Raw genomic sequence first — 19284 nt, forward strand, 5'->3', positions numbered from 1 at the left:
TTTGTCTGAATCACCTGTTGATTTTCACACAATCTTACTGAAGGAATGGAGTTTAAGTAGGCATATTGTGAGCCTCTTCTGCCACCTAGAGACCATTACATTTTATAAAAAAAGAACTTTCAAACCCAAGTTTATCAGAACCAAAATTACAAATCTTATTAAATTATCGTGAGTACGGCATGCAATTTTTTCGCATTACCAGTCACAAGGTTGTAACTCAGAAAATTTCTGTCCTGATATAAAAATGGATTTTTCTTCTCCTTTCCCCACCTTTGCTTGTCTTTATATCCTTAAAGATTAAACTGCTCAAATAATATTAAAGATTAAATATGAAATCCTGACTTGGAATTCGTGTAATGGCTTTTGTGGCTGCTGTTTAATGATGTTATTGATCATGGCTGAGTGTCACCATATGATTAATATTCAAATCTATTTCTGACAAATGCCAACAGAATCAGACTGGATTAGTGAGGTAGCTGCTGACATACTGTCGAAGCAGCCTATTTTTAACCTGATGTTGGTCATCAAAGAGGATAAAGAATTTCATCTGACTTTAGAAACCTTATAACATATTTTTTCCCCAGATATAGAAGACTTGGAGAAGAGACATAGAAATCCTAAGGAAGAAATATATGTTTGGTTTATTCCACAATTTTCATGGCAACTTGATAATTCTTCAGTATCATCTTTATTTCTTTTAAATTGAAAAGGAAGCAAGAATCCCTGTCCCTTGATCTTCATTCTGTTATGCTAGCTGTTTTAGCAGTCACTTAATAAGAGCTTAACCTGTTTAAGCCAAAGATCACGGATGACCTAATTGTTCAGGACACTTGGTTTGAAACCACTCTTAATAACATATGGTTGATGTGAAATGACTGGGTCAGAAGATGAGCAGCAAATACTTTTACAAGTACTTAATGAAGTCTACTATTCCATACCACAATAAGCCACTCAATTTAAAACCATCTGAGCAAAATGAAGATTTGGTATTTTGAGAAATATTATTACTTTACTCTATGTACTGTAATTTCTGGACTAAATTGGGATCTTTTAGATTAAGAAGCTTGCAGCGATAATCAAAATTACTAAAAATGTATGACATCTAAGGTGATTTGTCTGCTGAGTTGGGTGCTGGCTGAACAAATGGTACTTACACCCAGTCCCTGGTGGCTGTTGGAGAAACACTGCTGTCACATCTTTGACAATCCTCCCATACTTACTATGCAGAGGCAGTTCAACACCACCACCCCACTTGCCTATTCCCACCACCACTACCACCAATCTCTGCTCTTTTGGCCATCCTGCACAGTCCTTGGAAGTGATCCTGAGGCTACGGTAGAGGCTCAGGGCCTTCAGCAGTCTCACTCAACCAATGCTTTTCCCCCCACCCACCCACCCTGAGCATCTACTTTAGACCCAGTGCTGCTGCTGCTGCTGCTGCTGCCAATGCCAAAGAGTGCCATTGTGCAAGGCAGCCAAAAGTACAGAGAGGATGGAGGAGATAGGCTGATGGGGGTGGGGGGGAGTTCAACACTTACACACATATTGTGTGTGTGTGTATTTGCTGACAGTTGAATGGCCTCTAGAAATTCACTGTCAGAAGTAACAAGTTTTGATCTTTTCTACATGTCTGCTCATTATACTTCAGATTAATATGTTGCATTACTTTTTCCTGGTGATTTTATCTTGTTTTCTTATCCTGTTTTTATCATTCTTATTGCTTTATATTTTATTTCTATTCACTAATATTGTTTATTCAATTATATCCTATATTTCTGTTCAGATAGACTAGAGTGATGCATTTTTATTGTAAATATACTAAGTTTTTACAGATGGTATGGTTTGGTATTTTTAAGAAAGAGGTAACCTAATTCTCAGCCCGCCCCGCCCCCAGATTAAACCTCAGTCAACCTCAATTTTAAAAATATATATTGAAAGAGGATGAAATAACTTGTCAGTCAGAGAGAACCAAATTCAATGAAATAATATGTTTCATAGAATACAAACTGCATATTTGTCATGCCTGAGAACCGAAATCAGTGTGAGTTAACATTAGTAAATAATGTCTGTTATTTAACAAATCAAAATCTATTGTACAATAGTTTATAGTGGTCACTGTCAAAACTGATGTTTTATTGTTTTACCTCAATGATAGGATTGGCTTCACTGTCCATAGCTTGAAAGACTAAGATAATATTCTGATATTATCAAAAATCACATGACAAAAATCATGCAGTTTTTTAATCATTGAGTTTGTATTTATAGTTAAGATTGCCAAAATTCTTATTTAGATTTTGTGTTTTGCTTAGTATAAATGGTGTAACACCAGCCAAGGGGCTATATAAATACGACTCAGTGCTTATAATCATGCTAGTGTGTAGCAATGAACACTGCAAACATACAGTACCTTGTTGCTTCCATTGGATCCTCAAGTAATCATTCAGCAGAGTTCTTTGGAGACATGAAGGTCTTAAAATCATCTGTTCCACAAAAAACAATGTCAGAGTGTTCAAAATCTGGTATGACAGATTAGCAATGACCTTTGATGATAAAAATGAATGTTTGTGCTGTTGCAAGGCTGTAGATTTATTATTCATTGAGACAACTGGCACATCATCTAATATGAGATCACTTTCAGGTTATGAGAACTAATGATATGTACTCTTGCACTTATCTGATTGACATGTTTTCTTGATTTTTGTCCATCTTGGCACACTTGATTTAATCCTGGGGGATTAACTGGGTGGATTTGGGAAGTGATGAATCCATCTGTGTAATGGGATTGGGCTGCCTGTCTTAAAAAAGACAATGGCTTACTGATTCCTGAAATAATTCCTCTGAGGATTTTGCCAACTATTACCCAGTCACAAATATCCCTTTGGGGATAATATGCTTGGCATATTATGAGTAATATGAGTGGTGCATTTGCAGTTCTTAAAAGATAGCAATTATTTCAACGCTTTTAGTTTGGGTCAGGCCTGTTTCTGGGACAGAATCAACATGATCACGCTGCTGAATGGCCTTGCACAGTAAAGACACAAAGAGAAGGTGATTTTGTTAAGCTTGCTTTATCTTTCAGTACTCTTTCAGTTGGAAACACCATGTTACAGTAATTCTATTCCTATTTACATTTGGGTGACTGTACCTCTGGCAATGAAGTGCTACAAAGCAATTTCTATCCTTGATATTATTTAACATTGATATGAATTTGCTAAAGATGGGCATTAGGAATTTTGAAACAGGATGCCATCAATATGTAGATCATGCTTAGCTGTACTTTTCCATAATTTCTTAATTTAAAAATATGTATGTCTCTAACATCAGTATCTAAATGCAGTGATGGAATGGATAAAGACCAATTAACTGTGATTTAATCCTGACAGGATGGAAATGTTGTGAGTAATAATTCCCTGATTCAGATATTGGGGAGTATACTCATTTTAAATGGAATGCGCTTATATCAAGAAAAAATAAAAATCAGATATATTGTGAGTGGGATGGTCCTAGAGTTATCACTTTTATTGGAGGTCCAAGTGATCTCTATGGCTAGAAATGTACAAATTTGGGGGCAAGGAAAGGAAAGAATCACAATAGTAATCTCAGATAATTTGAACTTGGATAATACCAATCTGCTGGATCAAATAAATGGAATATTTGAATCTAATTATGGCATATAAAAACTTGTTATAAAAAGAACAAGAAAAAAGTATTTTGATAAAAACTATATCCCTTATTTAATGAAAAATTCTGACAATAGTTGTCATTTACTTTTTTAAAAGAAAATTTTAAAAGTGTAGAATACTTTGTTTCTATCTAAAGCTATTTTTTCTATTGCACAAGTAGAAAACTAGTGAACGCACAAGTGACAGAAAAAAATAACTTCTCAGATATTTAGTTCTATTCTATTTCTATGGATAGCTTGGAAACTAATAATAACACTATCTAGTGGTAGGCAGGAAAGTGGTAAACATTCTTTATTTACAGTATATTCATATGAATGCAAAATGAAGTGACACTGAACTTGTAGAACATAGTTCCAGCATAAGCACTATGAACTATGGGACTGCAAATTTGGGATAGTAATATCAAATAATAATAGCCATTTCTAATTTCTTCATTCAAGAAGAATTAAGGACAATGAATCAATCCAGTAATCATTAAGATCCATAAACCAAAACACCAAACTAAAACATGAAAACACTAAAAGAAACTTTACAACCACATCTGTGTTGTCCCTGTAGCAACAGTGTTTAGATTTATCTCCTATGAACATTTTATTGGATCCAGTTTTTAAAGCAATTTCCTGAAAAAAATAAAGCATTAATTGTTTAAATCCTTGGCAACACTTGTATATCATGATCAAAAAAAGGAAAAGGAAGAAATTTGATATAAAGGAGACTTTATTAAAACTGAATCCAAATATATATTGAAGGATATAGTGTATCTTTGTCAGGAGACAGAAATATATATATAAAAAGCATACTTACACTACATTAAACATATAGGATTATAGGGATGAACACAGGTACAATACAAATTAAATAATTTAAACCAGTGAGAATTGTGTACAAAGTTAATATAGAGAGAAACATGGGAATGGGTATCTGGCTTATAAAGGAAATAATATAAATCAGTTAAGGGTAGCTACACAGGACAGCATTAAATGAATGCTAAACAAATAGGTAATGTCTATCAAAGTGAAATTCTATGTTGCATACAAACTCATGATGACAGAGTAAGTGCTGCATGATTCTTGCACTAAAAGAAAAAATAATACAACCCCTCAAATTAAGCCTAAATTTAAAAATGCAAAAAGTGAAAAAATAAAAAATAATAATAGGGAATGAGAATCTCAGTTCCAAGTCTCACAAACAAGAAACTGAACAAAATACTGAGAATGAGAAGGCATCATGAACTGGCAAGAAGTAGTATTGTTAAAATGAGAACACAAAGCTAATTTCACTCAGATTTAAAAATCATATAAAAAATCATACATTTTGCATAGTTAACTAAAACATAGATAATTTAAAATTCAAAAACACAATGGTATTGGCATTGGACTAGACTAAACATAAATAAAAATTGAAGGGAATACAAAAGAAAATGTAACTTGGAATAACTACAAAAGTACACCGAAAAGAAATAAACAATTATATTGAAAATGTGACAACATCATAAACTGTCAAGTAATGAATATAAACTCCCACATTTGTCTATAATGTCAATAAAGTCACAATAGAAGTAGAAAAGTGTAGAGCTGGATTACAACAGACGTGTCATCACCACTTTGACATTGTGTTTAGCAATTGATTCCTATGTTGCTTGCCTTTTAAATGCTGTAATGTTTCGGTTGTTTTTCTATGGAAAAAAAAATCATGTTCATGTTCCATAACCAACCAAAGGATATTTTCTTTTGTTACCATATTTCAGTACAATGATTCACAACAGGCTTCATTTATCTTGAAACTCTATCTCAGAGTGTGGTTTTATGCCAAACTATACAACATTGAAATAATTTCCAGAAGAGTATAACAGGGATATTTTTCTGGAAATTATTTCAGTGTTATATAGTTTTGGCATAAAACCACATTCTGGGATAGAGTATCAAGATAAATGAATGTTGTGACTCATTGTACTGAAATTTGGTAAAAGAAAAAAAATATTCTTTGCTTGGTTATGGAACATTAATGTCTTAACTCTTATTCCAAGAAATTCTTGTAAATACAGCTGAAAATATTTTCCATAATGAATATTTAAAATACCAAACATATCACGATGAACTATACACTTATATAAATGCAGCTTCCATTTCATTTCAATTTGACTTACTGGATGAATCAATAGCCATCATAAAGGTTTTCATTAATGACTTGATAACTCCATCTTGAAAGGGCAATTCACATGGCCTTATTTTTAAAGGATATTGCATTTTAATATTCATCATATTTAATAGGAGATATTTTAACTGAATTTATATTTAACATGAGAACTAATTCTGAATGAATCAAAAAATAGCCAAAAGTTGTAGACTAGTTCTAGACCAATATATTAAATTAATCTGAATTATGTTTAAATGAATTTCTATCAAAGATACCAAATAGCTGGCTATTGGCACTTGAAACAACCACTGGAATGATCAAGTATTAAGTTCCAGTGCTCACAATATTAGATGTCATGTTTTGATTATTGACTGAAAGTTATTTATTCATTATCTGGATAGAGGAGTAATTCATAAGATTTATTTCTGATAGTTTTCAAGTTTGTATTTTAAGGGGGAAACTACTAGTTATAAATAAGCAAACTGAACAGTCTTAATTGCTTGTTTAATATCTTATTCTATTTAGCCTCGAAGACCGGAGTGGTGGTGAAAGCTGGATAGTTATTATATGATTTATTTTGAGTTGGCTGCTTATATAGGTAAATGGGATAGGAGATAAGGATGGGTTGGCCTGGGACAGAGAGAACCCAGGAGATGATCACATTGTGGGAGATATATGAAGACTGAAAGCATTATTGGTACACTGACAGGCAGGAATGGATATGATAGGAAACTGTGGATGGCCTGTACTCAAGGATGCCAGGAATATTCTTGGAAAGAAATTCCAACATCTTCCCCTCAGTATTTACCCTTGGGACCAATTTAATTGTTCCTTGGTGGCCCTGGACTCTGGCTGCTGCTTTTGAATACAAAGTTGGTATGCAGTAAATCTGACCATTATCTTACAATCATGAGTGCTGACCTGGTGTGCATGTGATCTGGAGAGTCCTGAGGAAGGTTCACCTTTTGGAATATACCTACCTTGGTTTGGTGTTTTGAATCAGCAAAGTTTCCAGGGAGGGATGCACAACATACTTTTTCCACCAACCATGATGGAATAAGCAGATGTAATCACAAAAAAGTAGTTCCTCAAATAATCCAGCCTCATGCCATAAAGGGCTTTAAAGGTTAAAAACAGCACCTTAAGCTGGACCAAGAAGCAAACCGGCAATCACTGCAACATGTAAAACAGAGGTGTAATGTGTGCTGTTTCATCTATGATATTTTGCCATGGCCAAGATCAACTCGCTATGGCCAACTTGCCATGGCCATCTTACCATGGCCAACTCACTGCAGCCAACTTGTTGTGTTCAACTTGCTGCAAGACAACTCACCACAGCCAATTTTACACAGGACAACTCACTGCAGGACAAGTGTTACACTAATATCAAAGAAGTAATGGAATAGAATCATTGAAGAAAGGATGCAAAAGGAGGGACAGAATGAAATGTGAATGGCAAAAATTAAAATATTTTTTAAATTTTTTTAAATAATTAAATAGAATTGTTAAATTGTCCCACAGCGAGTTGTCTCATGGTGAGTTGGCCATGGCAAGTTGGCCGCAGTGAATTGAATGTGGCAAGTTGTCCCATTCCACACATAACTGCCTGTACTATCACATCCTGTATCATCTGAAGCTTTGCAATATTCTTCAAGGACAGCTCCATCTAGAGGACATTACAGTAGTCCATGAATTGAATGATCATGAGCAGAGCCTCCTAATTCAGGAATGGGCACAACTGGTGCATAACACAAGCCTGTGCAAAGATCCTCTAGTCATGATGGTCACCTACTCTCTGATCAGGATTCATGAGCCTAGAAGGACCCCTAAGATGCACATCCAGATTCAAAGATGGCGAAGTCCCAAAATTAGCAGAAACAAAACCCCAAAGCCATTCAATCCTGCCAGGATTCAGCTGAAGCCTACTGTTCTCCATCCAGATCCCCACCACACTGAGGCATCAGGATAAAACATCAATGGCATCACTTAATTTACCAGGGACATATATATATAAATTGGGTAACACCAATGATGCCTCACCCTATAGTGATGGATGAGCTCACCCAAAAGCCTCATGTATTAAAGAGAGAAAACCATACCCTCAGCATCCCATAGAGTAGGGATCAAAGGCAGAATCACCATCACCACTGATTAGTATTGACCCCAGAGAAAGGAAGAGAACCAGCACAATACAGTGCCACCTACCCCAATTCCCAGAGCCTATTCAGAAAAATATCATGATTGATGGTATCAAAGGCCATAGAAAGATCAAGCAGAGCTAGGATGGATGGACAACCACCGCCCCATACCTCCAGAAATCATCTAAAATGCAATCAAGACCAAATCCTGACTAAAATGGGCGAGCTCATTTGTGGTTTTACGCTGATGATACCCAACTTTTTCTTTCCACCCCGAACCAACCCAGTGATGCACTCGACATGATGTCCTGTTGCCTGGAGGCGTCCGGGTTTGGATGGGGAGAAACAGGCTTCGTCTCAATCCTGCCAAGACTGAGTGGCTGTGCATACCGGCATCTCGGGTTAGCCAGGCTGTTCCATCATTAATGATGGGGGGTGAGGTGTTACCCCCCCATCAATAGGGCTCGCACCTTGGGCGTCCTCTTGGATTCACGGCTCAGCTTTGAAAATCATATAGGAGCCATGACCGGGGGTCTTTTGCCCAGCTTTGCCTGGTGCGCCAGCTGCGGCCCTATCTGGACCGAGATGCCCTACGCACAGTCACCCATGCACTCGTGACCTCCCGGCTAGACTACTGCAACACTCTCTACATGGGGCTGCCTTTGAGGACCACTTGGATGCTTCAACTGGTGCAGAATGCAGCCGCGCGAGTTGTGATGGGAGTTTCCCGATACTCCCGTGTAACACCTCTTCTCCGCAAGCTGCATTAGCTTCCGGTTGCCCTCCGGGTGAGATTCAAGGTGCTGGTAATGACCTATAAAGCCCTAAATGGCTTGGGTCCAGATTATCTAAGGGAACACCTGCTGCCGGCATCAACTTCCCATCGTCCTGTGCACTCCCACAGGGAGGGCCTTCTCAGGGTACTACTGGTTAAGGAATGCCGGCGGGTTATTCCCAGGGGAAGAGCGTTCTCTGTGGGCGCACCAGCCCTATGGAACCAACTTTCCATGGAACTTAGGACTGCCCCCGACCTTCGTTCATTTCGCCGGGACCTGAAAAATTGGCTCTTCGAGCTGTCTGGCCCAGACTGAGGGGGTTTTAATTTTTAATTGGGTTTTAGTTTTAAATTTCGGGGACTTGAATTAATTGTTTTAATTGATTTTAATTTTTGTATGTTACGCTTTTAATTTTCCCTGTAAACCGCCCTGAGTCCTACGGGAATAGGGCGGTATATAAATTTAATAAAATAAAAAATAAAAATAAATAAATAAAAGGGGTCCAAATAATCCACCTGAACCAGGGTAAGATGTTGTTTAGTGATGGGAAAGCCCTGGGCTACTCATTTCTCAAAAAATGTTACTTTTTAAATTTAAAATATTGGTAGCTGCTGGAATATATTTGATCAAACAAATACAAACAACACAACTCGAGATTTAAAATCTTCCTGCTAGCAGCTTTTTTTTGTCAAACCAACATACAAGGTCTGTTCTTTTGGCCTCCTTTTCTTTCCCTGATTGCTTTTGCTTTTTTCTCTTGGTGCTAAAAGTCCAGTTATAATTCATAATTCCTAATATAATAGACTTAGGTGTCCCTGTATCATCTATATACATTTGAATTCTTTCAGAAATTCAAGTGATTTGACTTCTCTGGATATTGTTTGTATAATGTCCTTGATCGTCACCTTCTGGTAGAACTACTGCTCTAGAGAAGAAATGGATATCTATAAATCCCAACCTCCTGTTTTTTCTCACGAATACCTGAACCTGTAGAAATGTAGCATCTCATTATGCCATGGCCTTATGATTATGATATTATAACAGAGATATCAACAACCATTTTCATGCCATGCCTTCTACCAGCTTTTAATAGAATGCGCTAGGTTGCATCATTGGTGGGATTCAAATATGTGAACAACCAGTCCTCTATGTGGATGCCACTTCCATTCTGAGCCTGGGCAACAAAAAATTAGCTACCGATTCTGCTAAACTGGTGCGAACTGGCTGAATCCCAGCACTGGGTTGCATTCTAAAAATGTAACGCATTCTAAAACAGACATGTCAAACTCGCAACGTCACATATCGGGAGAGTTTTGCCATTGCCGGCAATGGGGTGGGCGTGGCTTCCAGATGACGTGTCTGGTCCACAGGCCGGCAGTTGAACACCCCTGTTCTAAAGTGTATGGGATTTAATTTAATTTAAGCAAAACTGAATAACAATTGAATGAAAATAATTAAATGCAGGTGATATGATCACACATTAAGTACTAAATATTTCTTTTTACTTTTAACAATTAGAATTCAAGAGCAATAAAGCACTGAACTCTATAATCAAAGCACTGTAGAGCTGAAGCAGCTCTAGAATCATAATGTAGCCCTGGACTAAAGAAGAAGCGGCTGCATCATATTTAGATGCAAGACACTTGGCTTTCCTTTATTTAAAAATGATAGTTTGTCTTTATTAAATTGTTATTTTCAATTTATATAACTTTCTATTTTTCAGCCCTTTCCTAAATGCTTTGGACAATTTAGTTCTTTAGGTAGCACAGAAACTAGAATAGAATAGAATAGAATAGAATAGAATAGAATAGAATAGAATAGAATAGAATAGAATAGAATAGAATAGAATAGAATAGAATAGAATAGAATAGAATAGAATAGAATAGAATAGACAAATGGCTGTCCAGTCTCTTCTTAAAAACTTCCAGTATTGGAATATTCACAACTTCTGGAAGCAAGTTGTTCCACTGGTTAATTGTTTTGTCAGGAAATTTCTTGTTAGTTATAGGTTGCTTCTCTCCTTGATTAGTTTCCATCCGTTACTTCTTGTCCTGCCTTCAGGTGCTTTGGAGAATAGCTTGACTCCCTCTTCTTTGTGGCAGCCCCTGAGATTTTGAAACACTGCTATCATGTCACCCCTAGTCCTTCTTTTCATTAAATTGGACATACCCAATTGCAGCAACCGTTCTTTATATGTTTTAGCCTGTAGTCCCCTGATCAACTAAATGAAACAAAACCCAGAAGCATAATATAAATTTAAACCATCAAAAGGCCACAGTGAAATTCAACATCAGTACATGCAGTAGACCAATACAGAGTATGTACAATATAATATGATGTTTTAGCTGTTAATAAAGTAGCCAAAAAACTTCAAGTAAAATAGTACTCATTTCACTATGGAAAGAAATAAAATTATATTCTTATATGCTTTCTTCTGAGTCAATCATGCTGCATAATAAACAGGTTCAAATAAATAAAATTATGGGGAAAAAATACCTAAGTCACATTTGATGTCGTTTTACAAAGTCTGCAAACTGTTGATCCTTGGCATAAAGTTCTATAATCCTTATTCTTTCCTGAATCTCCTGTAAAAATAGGGGGGGAAAATCATAGCAACTATACAATAATACTAAATACAGCACTATAGTTCACACTAAGAGTGTTTTGTACCTATTTCAGTATAAAATAACAAAATAGAAAATGCTATATGTTATCCTTTTAAAATTGTTTCATCAAATTTGAATCCCACATTTTGACCTGAAAATGTGTATTCAGTTAGGATTATTAAATCCTTGGGATGCACAAAGTGAAAAATGAAACAAATATAAGTTGATAAGTAGTTACATACCTCCTTACTTAATTCTCTGTTATCATAAATATGTTTGATCTCTTCACTGCTATATTCAGTGGAAGTCTCATTGCTTGTGGAACTATATGAAGTTAGCTGTGGACATCTCCGATAATAGTGGCTATATCCAGTGGTATCACTTTCATACATTGGGTTGTATTTGACTGCATATTCAATGGATGAAAGACTGTCTCCTTGCCTATAAAGAAAACAAACTGAACAAATGTCAAACAACACTCTTTGTATAATATTTCCCCAAACTGAGTTGACAATAGCTATTCTTAGGTAGTCAGAAAAAATGAGTGAGGAGAACAGAAATGCATGCTGCTGTCCTTCACCCCAATTCCCATATGTTGACTGGAAAATCTGAAAACAAAGTACATCTGAATTTGGATGAGCTACATTCTATTTTCCATCCCATAAATAAATTCCCATGGAAAGCTGTAACTGAATTCATTTGATTGCCATCTCTATAAACTTGTCCCATCCACACTGAAAGACTGGAGGGTGAGGGACAGGGTTCAGTGCACAGTTTTTAAACATCACCTGATCTATCTATCATTCTGAGCAATAAATAATCAATATCTGTGCTGGAGAAGGTTCTACAAACTGGAACTCCATAACAAAGCAGAAAGAATAAAACACTGTCTCTAGTATTCAAGACTTTCAGCTTTTCCAGTAGTAATTCCATAAAGCTGCCCAACAGTAAGACGTAGTTTTTCTCCTTCATTTATGAATCCACTATTTATAAACTAACTTATCTTTAGGCTTTTATTAATATATAATTTTGTCTAGAGGAACAGTAAGATCCAATTTTTAAAAGGCACTGGTTCAGAAATTTATGCAACATTTATGCTCTGTGTACTGTGTGTTCGCCTGTCCTCTCTTCAGCACTAGTGAGTGAATAACATAAAATAACCTCCAACTGATACTTACACAAAGGAGTCCTCAATTTCACTTTTAGTGTTCTGTTCTCGAAGGGTTCTGGCCAGGAAGAAAGTTACAGTACAGGCTATGAGAAGAAAGACAGCTACTGACGCTATTGCAATTCCCACAACAAGTGGCTCTGAGACATACTCTTCACAGCGCTCTCCTCTATACCACCAATTTTCACCTACACGGCATCTAGCATTTGTTCATGCCAACAGGACAGCGAAAAAGAAAAACAGTGATGAGTTAGTTATTCTACTGTCACCAGAAATGACAGAATATCAAATGCTATTCTTAGCTAATGCAAGATAACAAGAGAACAATTGCTCATATGTTACATAATTATACAATCATAACTAAATTTATAGGGACGCGGTGGCTCAGTGGGTTAGGACGCTGAGCTTGTCGATCAGAAGGTCGGCAGTTTGGCGGGTCGAATCCCGAGTGCCGCGTAGCAGAGTGAGCGCCTGTTACTCGTCCCAGCTTCTGCCAACCTAGCAGTTCGAAAGCACATAAAAATGCAAGTAGAAAAATAGGGACCACTGCGGTGGGAAGGTAACAGCGTTCCATGCGCCTTTGGCGTCTAGTCATGCCAGCCACATGACCACGGAGACGTCCTCGGACAAGCGCTGGCTCTTCGGTTTTGAAACGGAGATGAGCACCGGCCCCTAGAATCGGAAACGACTAGCACGCATGTGCGGGGGAACCTTTACCTTTACCTTTACCTAACTAAATTATTGAGACTAGTAGTTGAGGCACCAGACTAGAAACCAGGAAACTGTGAGTTCTAGTCCTACTTTAGGTGTGAAAGCTGGCTGGGTCACTTTGGTTCAGTCATTCTCTCTCCACTCAAACCCCACCAAAGGGTTATTATAGTGAAAATGGGAGAAGGAAAGAATATTAGGTTTGCTTGCCACCTTCAGTTATTTATAAAAATAATAAATGTGAAATAAAAATCAGTAAAATTAAAAAATATAATAGTTGTGATCTAATTCATTTGAAAACCAGTTGAACAACTATACACTTACCTACATATTGCCCCTTGGCCTGGGATTATGTCACATTTGCCATCATTTTGACAAAAATGACGTTGCAGAAGACAAATGCTATTACATGGCAATCCATCAATACTTAGATAACCAGGATAACAAACACACTCAGCTTCTCCACTCCACTGGTTTACCAAACACTCTGAAAACTCATTGCATGCCTGGAACTTGCAAGGGTCAGCCTGGACTCCTGAAAATGGTGGTTTGGGGAGAAATGAATGCATTGGGAATAGCAGAAGAGTATACAACTTTCCCTATAGGAGTAGAACTTTTTAATATAAAGATAAATATTTCATTCATATATTTATATTCCTCTATTTTATTTTGGGACAAATAACTTTATCCAAAGTGAAAATGAGATTAAAAATTAAATTATAATTTTAAAACTAAAAATCAATCTTTAAAATATAGTTATTAGCTCAAGGGAACTGACACATTAAAAACTCGTTGGGAACATGAGAACAAAGTGTGGGTGAGGCAAGTATGTAAGTTAGCCAGCATTCTCCTAAGAGGCTCATCAGATACACCCAAGAGGTCTACAAACCAGGCCTCTTTTGTCATTGTAGGTCCCATGCACCAAGTATATAGAAGTAGACTCTCCTGCGCTTTGGTGTAGCACCCAATAATCAAAGCTTCATTGCTACAGTACACTCGTTCTATATATCAAGCCATTATTGATTCTTGCTAAATGGAACAGTATAAAATTTGCACAACAGCAGTTATATATAGTGCTGATCTTACTTTGTGTCATGAGAAGTCTGAGGTCCAAAAAAATTGATACGAAATGATAAGAGCTGTGGGGATGCAATGGTTTGAGTGCAGTACCGGCTCAAGGTTGACTCAGCCTTCCAACCTTCCAAGGTTGGTAAAATGAGGACGCAGATTGTTGGGACCAATATGCTGACTCTGTAAACCGCTTAGAGAGGGCTGTAAAGCACTGTGAAGCGGTATATAAGTTTAAGTGCTATTGCTATTGCTATAATTGGATACAATGGAGTGAGATGGAAAGGATTTTGATAGCATTCAGTTATCTGAATCTGTTGTATTGTTCTTGCAGTCCTAAAGTGTGTTTGGTAAAAATATTCTGCCTCAGTGAAAATAAGCTAATGGAACAAGCAAAAATTCTTTTAATACCTGATTCAACATCAAGTGAGTACTTATCAATAGCCAGATTCATAGTTTGATAGGCCGTGTTGCAAAAATCTTCCAGAATCATGTACACAGAATTAGTGACATTGCGAGGCACAGGCCGTGCAAATTTCATTCGGCTGTTAACCACAATACTACCATTCCTGAAGTTCAGAATTTCCAGATTCTGGAAGCCAGTAAGGTTTGATTGCAAATAAGGAACCAGCTATAATGCAGGAAAAATATATAAATGAAATATAATGAAATATATCTACAAATATAAATGACATATAAATATAATGCATATATCTACCCATTCATTCTGCATTATCCCATTGCCCTAAACTATAAAGGGGTTCATTGGGTCTGTCTTAATATGATCCATGAGCTTAGCTTATATTGATTGTATATTATAAATTATGTTATGATTTAGTATGACGTGTGAAACAGGCTGCTCAGCAAATGGGTTGCTCAACAAATCAGCAAACATTGGCTTAATACAGTGTGAGGATTGATCCATGACCTGTATGTGATGATGTACAGTCAGGTCCAGAAATATTGGGACATCAACACAATTCTAACATCCTTGGCTCTATACACCACCACAATGGATTTGGAATGAAACAAACACAATGTGCTTTAACTGCAGACTGTCAGCTTTAATTTGAGGGTATTTACATCCAACTCGGGTGAACGGTGTAGGAATTACAACAGTTTGCATCTGTGCCTCCCACTTGGTAAGGGACCAATAGTAATGGGACAATTGGCTTCTCAGCTGTTCCATGGCCAGGTGTGTGATATTCCGTCATTACCCCAATTACAATGTGCAGATAAAAGGCCCAGAGTTCACTTCAAGTGTGCTATTTGCATTTGGAATCTGTTGCCGTCAACTCTCAAGATGAGATCCAAAGAGCAGTCACTATCAGTGAAGCAAGCCATCATTAGGCTGAAGAAACAAAACAAACCCATCAGAGAGATAGCAAGAACATTAGGCGTGGCCAAAACAACTGTTTGGAACATTCTCAAAAAGAAGGAACGCACCAGTGAGCTCAGCAACACCAAAACACCCGGGAGACCATGGAAAACAACTGTGGTGGATGACCGAAGAATTCTTTCCCTGGTGAAGAAAACACCCTTCACAATAGTTGGCCAGATCAAGAACACTCTCCAGGAGGTAGGTGTATGTGTGTCAATGTCAACAATCAAGAGAAGACTTCACCAGAGTGAATACAGAGGGTTCACCACAAGATGTAAACCATTGGTGAGCCTCAAAAACAGGAAGGCCAGATTAGAGTTTGCCAAACGACATCTTAAAAAGCCTTCACAGTTCTGGAACAACATCCTATGGACAGATGAGACCAAGATCAACTTGTACCAGAGTGATGGGAAGAGAAGAGTATGGAGAAGGAAAGGAACTGCTCATGATCCTAAGCATACCACCTCATCAGTGAAGCATGGTGGTGGTAGTGTCATGGCGTGGGTATGTATGGCTGCCAATGGAACTGGTTCTCTTGTATTTATTGATGATGTGACTGCTGACAAAAGCAGCAGGATGAAGTCTGACGTGTTTTGGGCAATATGATCTGCTCACATTCAGCCAAATGCTGCAGAACGCATTGGACGGCGCTTCACAGTGCAGATGGACAATGACCCAAAGCATACTGCAAAAGCAACCAAAGAGTTTATGAAGGGACAGAAGTGGAATGTTATGCAATGGCCAAGTCAATCACCTGACCTGAATCCCATTGAGCATGCATTTCACTTGCTGAAGACAAAACTGAAGGGAAAATGCCCCAAGAACAAGCAGGAACTGAAGATAGTTGCAGTAGAGGCCTGGCAGAGGGATGAAACCCAGCGTCTGGTGATGTCTATGCGTTCCAGACTTCAGGCTGTGATTGTCTGCAATGGATTTGCAACCAAGTATTAAAAAGGGAAAGTTTGATTTATGATTATTATTCTGTCCCATTACTATTGGCCCCTTACCAAGTGGGAGGCACATATGCCAACTGTTGTAATTCCTACACCGTTCACCTGAGTTGGATGTAAATACCCTCAAATTAAAGCTGACAGTCTGCAGTTAAAGCACATTGTGTTTGTTTCATTCCAAATCCATTGTGGTGGTGTATAGAGCCAAAGATGTTAGAATTGTGTCGATGTCCCAATATTTCTGGACCTGACTGTATATTCCTGGTTAAATATCCCTTTAAAATAATAGCATCAATAAATGTGCCACAGGTGGAAAAAGCTATTTAACTTTATAGTTGTGTGTATTAATTATTTTTTACTAGTGGCAGATGTAGTGACAAATAAAAAGTACTTTTCCATTATGTCTAAATAAGACAGATCAGGACATTGTAGGATAGGGAAGTGACCAATTCAGCAGTTTAAGGGACCTCAAAGGGAACAAAATATCATAATTTTTAGAACAGTTAAATTCTTTTGCATGGGCAAAAAAGTAAAGTTAAACCATATAAGGCAAAAATATACATTAAACCAATAAGAAATAGATGTGCTATGCTATGGATGTTTATAAATACCATAACCATCCCAACCCTAGTATCTGCTTTTATAGAGAGATAAAACAATTTTTGCCGAATAAAATTTCCCTTTACCTATTAACCCTTTTTACTCATTGTTACTATGCAATGGACATAATGGGCAGTGTATGTTGATAGTAAACAATAAAGCACATTTCAAAGCTTGAGTTAACCCAATTCAACAATTAAAATAAGAATATGTCTGTAACAATTTCAGTTAATGTTAATTCATTGAGTATCTATAAACAAGCAATATTACGTTGGATATGAAAAAAGTAAATTTGATTGTTTGTATTTTTTACTTTATAATTCTTAGTCTGTGAATTGTCTGTGTCTGTGAACAAGTTAAAGTGCAAATTAGCCATTGCATATTATTAAGTTAAATGTTACTGTCTTATGAACTGTCCAACAAAAACAGGATCAAGTATGCCCCTCCAGTGGTCACACATGCTAAAACAATAGCTACTGGCAATAATAATATTTTTTTCTTACCAGTTCTAGAAATCTTTGCTCCAGGGCTTTATATTCAGGGGAATTTTTGTTAAACAAATCTTCTGAAAAAATCATGTTAGTAACTCTAAGGCTAAAGAATACAACTAAAGCACGTGCAGGGATTGTTACATTGTTGAGATTTTCAGGACTAATCCCAGATATTTCAACCATTTCAGTAGAATGGGCATGGGTTGGTAGTTCTACATGACTGTCAGTCATAATTCCTCCTTCCTGGTTCATTTCATGGGAATAATAAGTTGTGACTTCATAGGTTTGCCCTGTAATTTCCAGTTCTTTTGTGACCAGGTCTTTTTCAAGTTCAGGCAACTGGACCACTGGGCTGTCTGCAGTAGAATATGCTGATAAAATTATTTCTGGCTTTTCTGATCCTTTTATTATAATGGCTGTATGTGATTGAGTTTTTGATGACTCTTCTGTTAAAACTAGGTCATAGATTTCTGTTGCTTCAGAAATGATTTCATCCTCCTCAGTGGAATGCTCTGATGTTATTATGCTGTACATTTCAGTAGTTGTCACAACTCTTTCATCTGAAGTGATTTCTGTGTCAAGAGATGATTGGGAAATGGTTGCATCTAGTATATCCTGAATTGTATCATCCTTTGGAGAAACTGGTGTAAAATATGTTACATTATATTCATGCATACCAGATCCTTCAGTTTTCAACCAAGTGTCTATGTTGGCTTGTGGCTGTTGTCCTGAACCAGAACCATAATAATCAATAGCATCGTTGTCTTTATTTATAGGAGATTGCTGAGTTTCTTCTTTTATAACACTTGTAGGTAATTCTTTCTGAGTGCTAGGCTCTATTGCTAAAACAGAAGCTGATGGTGATGTAAGACTGAGAGGAATTGCAGAATCACTTGTAGGTAGAATTTCTTTTGGCACAATAGGAGAGAGAACAGTTGAAGGCACAAGCAAACCTTCCAACTCTTTCTCTTTTTCAAGTCCTAGAAAAAAAATCAGTGCATAGTTAAGAATGCATTTTGTGAATGCACCTTACTGGATTTTGCTTCTTAAGAGATCCAAAGATATTAATTGTTGCTCAGCAAATACTGAAGTTTCTTTAGGTCATACTCACTCTTGTATCAATGACAGAAAAATATATAATTCTTGTCTTTATTCAAAACCTTTAGGATAGTTGTATTAATACCAAATCAAAGTAAATGGAATAAAACTATACAGGGAGTTTTAAAGCATATATCCCTTTCATTTAAAAATGCTTCTAATTTAATTTTGATTATAAAATATACATATACAGTATCTCAATTAATTCTAAAAGCAGCAATCAGTAACAAGACATTGACTTAATATAGAGTGGGAGACATTAAAAAAGCAATTGAAATTGTAACAATAAAAAAGCAAAAACAAAATTTATATGTCAAAGGAATGGCAAGTCTGTTGACCAAGGTAATTTAGCTAGAAACAATTAGTAATCTATGCAAATAAATCAAAATCACTATAATGTCTTACAAATCCTAACAAATGCAATTTGCACCAATTACATTCACATGCTTCACTAGGGATTCCCCTTTCCCCAAGACAGTCC

The 19284-nt window shown here is 36.8% G+C and overlaps 1 protein-coding gene across 1 annotated transcript in view; it reads right to left on the reverse strand.

Annotated features, from left to right (window-relative positions):
- Nucleotides 1-4209: 4209 nt before the first annotated feature.
- The window catches only part of IMPG2 (interphotoreceptor matrix proteoglycan 2), a gene marked incomplete at its 5' end in the record, with an annotated part of 43452 nt that continues 28377 nt past the window's right edge, over nt 4210-19284 (reverse strand). Inside the window, 7 exons of the mRNA XM_081327732.1 lie at nt 4210-5358; nt 11230-11318; nt 11582-11780; nt 12518-12706; nt 13540-13750; nt 14695-14914; nt 17718-18685. Coding sequence (XP_081183858.1) covers nt 11235-11318; nt 11582-11780; nt 12518-12706; nt 13540-13750; nt 14695-14914; nt 17718-18685 — 1871 coding nt within the window. The 3' untranslated portion in view covers nt 4210-5358; nt 11230-11234. The remainder of the gene's footprint in view (nt 5359-11229; nt 11319-11581; nt 11781-12517; nt 12707-13539; nt 13751-14694; nt 14915-17717; nt 18686-19284) is intronic.

This window comes from Vipera berus (genome assembly GCF_964194415.1).
Source record: "Vipera berus genome assembly, chromosome: 4".
Taxonomy (NCBI): Eukaryota; Metazoa; Chordata; class Lepidosauria; order Squamata; family Viperidae; genus Vipera; species Vipera berus.